The 4,552-nt window shown below is 54.2% G+C and overlaps 1 protein-coding gene across 1 annotated transcript; it reads left to right on the forward strand.

Annotated features, from left to right (window-relative positions):
* Positions 1-221: 221 nt before the first annotated feature.
* LOC103641948 (xyloglucan galactosyltransferase XLT2) lies at positions 222-2,836 on the forward strand. Its single transcript, XM_008665249.3, has 2 exons — positions 222-1,942; positions 2,094-2,836. Exons 1-2 carry the CDS (start codon positions 475-477, stop codon positions 2,306-2,308), a joined length of 1,683 nt encoding a protein of 560 aa, XP_008663471.1. The 5' UTR covers positions 222-474; the 3' UTR covers positions 2,309-2,836.
* Positions 2,837-4,552: the final 1,716 nt, after the last annotated feature.

A 4,552-nucleotide genomic window follows, 5' to 3' on the forward strand; every position in this document is an offset into this window, starting at 1 on the left:
ATTAACCAAGCACAGTACTAGTAGCAAAAGTTTGTAATATTTGCTCGGAATGCGAAATCATTGTACCTCCTGCCGGCCTTGCTCATAGAAGTACGGAGTATATTTTATCCACGGTCATGGATGGGTCATCAGCAATTCAGATTCAGCAGCTTCGGTTCCTTTCATCGCTGGAAACTGGAACCGTTTGCTTGCTGGCTTGCTGCAAGCCTGCAATGCTCCGACTCCGATCTCTTCTCTCATGGGCAATTGCCAATTGGGGCATTGGGCATCACTCAGAGCACACGTTGCTTCGGATCCATGGCCGCGCATCGGTAGCGTCTCAGACTCAGGCTCAGGTATCCAGCCTCCACATGGCACCCTTGCATTTTTCTGCTTTCTCAGAAAAGAACCCAAGTGCTTAAATAACGATCATATAAAGCATTGTACAGTCCATTTCCGGCACCACTCTGCACTTGACTTTCGCGAGTGCCCCCCATGCCCGAGTCACCTGCATCTCCGGCCAAACCCCCCTCGCAGCCGGGATCTCCGCTCAATGCCGCCACTCCGTCCCCAGCGTCGGCATTGCTGCGAGGCTCCGTGCTGCTCATCGCCTTCCTCGTACTCCAGCTCGTGCTCCTCTGGAACATCCTCGGCCTCCCCAGCTCCCGCTTCCTCCCGGTGCCGGGCCAAAGAGACACTACCTGGCCCAACGGCGCAGTCAACGGCGGAGCGTGCGATGAGGGGCTCATCTACGTCTACGACCTCCCGTCGGAGTTGAACCACGACCTCGTCGACGACTGCGAGAGCCTGTGGCCCTGGTACTCGTTCTGCCCGTACCTAACCAACGGCGGCTTCGGCGAGGCGGCCGCCACGCTGCCCGTCTTCTTCAACGTCACACGGAACGTGTCGTTGCCCAGCTGGTACAACACCGACCAGTTCCAGCTCGAGGTCATCATCCACCGCCGCCTCCTCTCCCACCGGTGCCGCACCACCGACTCGTCGCTGGCCACCGCGTTCTACGTCCCGTTCTACGTCGGCCTCGACGTTGGCAGCCACCTGTGGGGGGACAACTCTACCGCTGCCGACCGCGACAGGGCAGGCTTGAGGCTGCTCCGGTGGCTCAAGAACCAGACGTCCTTCCAGAGGTCCGGCGGCTGGGACCACTTCATCACGCTGGGGCGCATCACGTGGGACTTCCGCCGGTACGGCGACGACGGGTGGGGCACCAACTTCGTTGTCCTGCCGGGGATAGCCAACGTGACCCGCCTCGGCATCGAGGCCGACCGGCTGGACCCCATGGAAGTCGGCGTCCCGTACCCGACCGGCTTCCACCCCCGCACCGCCGCCGACGTGCGCGCGTGGCAGCGGCACGTGCTCTCCCTCAAGCGCAGCAAGCTCTTCGGATTCGCCGGTGCGCCGCGCTCCGGGTTCCGGGACGACTTCAGGGAGGTGCTGCTGGAGGAGTGCGAGGACGCTGGGAGCGAGCACTGCCGCTCCGTGGACTGCCGCGGCACGCGGTGCACCGACAACGGCGCGGCGGTGCTGGAGCTGTTCCTGGACTCGAGCTTCTGCCTGCAGCCGCGCGGGGACAGCTTCACGCGGCGCTCGCTGTTCGACTGCATGGTGGCCGGCGCCGTGCCGGTGCTGTTCTGGCGGCGGACCGCGTACGACCAGTACCGGTGGTACCTGCCCCCGGGGCCGCGCGGCGAGGAGGGGGAGTGGTCGGTGTTCATCGACCGGCAGGCGCTGCGCGTGGGCAACGTGAGCGTGCGGGACGTTCTGGAGGGGCTCAGCGAGCGGCGGGTGCGGCGGATGCGGGAGCGCGTGGTGGAGATGATCCCGCGGCTGGTGTACGCGTCATCGTCCGACGGGCTCGGCGACGGCATGGAGGACGCCCTCGATGTGGCGCTGCGCGGCGTGCTGGAGCGGTTCCGGCGGCGCCGGGCGAGCACCGCGCCTGTAGGTGAGTTGCATCGGTTCCTCTTTGCTAAATTTTCTTACCGAGTGGAGCAAATTTGATTACGTGAACAGTTCTTTGTTTCAGGCATGCACGGTGTGCTTTAGCTAGCTGTTATTGTCCGTTCAAAGATGGCGTTGTGATTCGGTTCTTTCAGGTGTTTCAGCAAAGCACTCGCCAGGCCGCTTCGTCGCCCGGAGTGTCGACGGCAAATCGACGCCGCCGCCTCCTTCTGACGGCAAAAATGGTTCGGTAGCGACGGTCAGTAAGGACGACTCAGGAACAAATCCGAGCCCCCCGGCTTCGTCACACATAAAAACCGTCGTGTCCATAGCATCGGCTTCAACTGGAACGAGCTTGCAAAAATCGTGAAGTAACTGAAGAGTGAAGACCTTGAACCGTGGACATAGAAATGCTGAATTTCGTTCTGCTGCATCTGCATCTTGGAATTTGGATCGCGGATATCCAGGGTCAACTGTAGCAGAGAGTGAGATCTAGGGCGGAATTTGTTGGTTACGGTGGAATTTGTTGGTTTACCGGGGAGGGCCGAATGGGAACCACCGCTTGCGTTTAAAAAAAACGGTTTATATGTTTTGCTGCTGCCACACTGCCGTGCTAGATGCATTGGCGTTAATTGCAGTTGACCAAGTGGTAGATTCTTTACAACATCTAGGGCTCTTTTGGAATGGAGAAATTTCACAGAAATGCTATAGAAAATTATACAGGAATTAGTTCAAAATCACAGGGAAAACCCAGGATTCAGGAATTTATACTTCAATCCAAAAGAGGCCGGCACAAATTTGTATCCTACTCCTCTCCGCGCTAATTTTGTATATTCATCTCTTGACTATGGTTTTACGCTATTTGATTGATGTCTAAATATTTAATGAGATCCGTTTAGTATGGGTGTGTGATTTGTTCTCCTCTCAGACTTAGGTCTAGCTGGAGATGGCATGCAGGCTCAGTATCCTTAAGTGTAACCATTGTTTTGTATGCATGTTGGGACGAGTTTTTTTGTTCACCAAGTACATTTGAAATAAAAATAATAATGATTTAAAAAAATATTGCAAGAGTGGTATAGTTTTGTTTGTAAAATTGACAAGAATACAAATATGAAATTGGTTTGCTAGTTAATTATAGTAAACAAGACATATAATAAAAACATATATAAAAGGTTCTTGGATTTTGCTTGCCTCAAGCTATCCGCAGCGGTATCACTTTTTGTGTCATATCATCAACATTTCATCCCCTATTTTTTCATCTCCCACAGTGGTTCCCTCTAAATTCTCCCCCTATAACCCATTACAACCATAAAATATCATTATCCAACTCTATTCATCATCTATTACCATTTTTTCTTCAACTATTAAATACTAGCCAGCACGCAACTCGAGACAAGGGGATGCAGCAGCTGACGCTCAATGTGCGGAGTCCTGCTCACTTCTGCCGGCTGGGGAGCCTCGCAGGGGCGGCCAATGTGACCGTAGGGGGCTGCCTGTTGCCCCTACAGGAGGGGAGGGGGAGCGACCGCGGGAACCCATGCAAACAGTCTCAGCCTGGACGCGCAGCGACGTGCGACGTTCGCAACTGGCCTGCCTCGCAACATACGACTGCATGCCATCTATCGGAGAGAAAACTCCAACTGGGTGGTGGAGTGCACCCGCCCTGATCCTAAGATGAGGATGCGCCTAGGGATTTGCTTGATTAGTTAAATGAACTCAAGAACACAAGGGTTAGAGTGGTTCGGACCGCTGGAGCGTAATAGCCTACATTCACCGTGAGTTGTATTATATGAGAGTCTTTGTGTGTCCGAGGGTCTCCGAGGGAGTCTCAGTCAGTCTGTGTGCATCCGTTTTTGGTAACGTTGCATGTCCTCCCTTTTATAGTTCAAGGGGCACATACAAGGAAGTCAAGCCCGACAAGTGGGCCCGGAACATAGTAATAAAAACATACTATAAGGAATAAGTAATGTCATTGGCAGACATATATCTTCTCTTGTTTTTCGTGTAGATCTCCTGGCTTGCCGCGCCCTTGCCCCGTCTAATCGGTGCAGGGCGCAGGTGTAGGTTGCGGCGTAGACTGATGCGCTACCGCATGTAGGGGTGCTCAGGCGGCGGCGTCCTGTCTTCTCCGCCTATTTCCCTTCGCCTCGGTAGTGCGTGAGCAACAGTAGGAGTCGTAATGATAGCAGCCCAAGCGGCACAGGGTGTCAAAGGTCTTGCCTCGGTACCGTGCAAGTTAATGTGCGGCATATGTACCGTGGATGCACCTCCTGCCACTAGGGCGAGCAGGTATATGTCTCGTTCGCAATTAATGCAGAGGTGACAGGGAAATAGGGTTAACCTTTTCCTATAATTAATTTTGGTGGTTGACAACCAACACAAACATGTGGACTAACTAGTTTGTCTAGAATTCATGTATTATAGGTGCATAAGGTTCAACACAAACCAAGAAAGAAATCAAGTTAGAGACACAATTTTATTGGAGCAAAAGGACTTGTGTGTGCTGAGAATTGGCGCACCGGAGTGTCCAGTGTGCTACCGGACAGTGTTCGGTGCACCAGGACCGTACAATCCTCAACCAGCCACTCTCGGGAATTTGGGGTGCGCCAGCGGA

Source organism: Zea mays, chromosome 10 (genome assembly GCF_902167145.1).
Source record: "Zea mays cultivar B73 chromosome 10, Zm-B73-REFERENCE-NAM-5.0, whole genome shotgun sequence".
In the NCBI taxonomy this organism is placed as follows: domain Eukaryota; kingdom Viridiplantae; phylum Streptophyta; class Magnoliopsida; order Poales; family Poaceae; genus Zea; species Zea mays.

Bases quoted from the DNA above. Each gene is read 5' to 3' on its own strand.
- LOC103641948 (XM_008665249.3), top strand. From the start codon at position 475: ATGCCCGAGTCACCTGCATCTCCGGCCAAACCCCCCTCGCAGCCGGGA. The intron at 1,943-2,093 runs GTGAGTTGCATC...CGGTTCTTTCAG, and splicing joins GGCGAGCACCGCGCCTGTAG to GTGTTTCAGCAAAGCACTCG.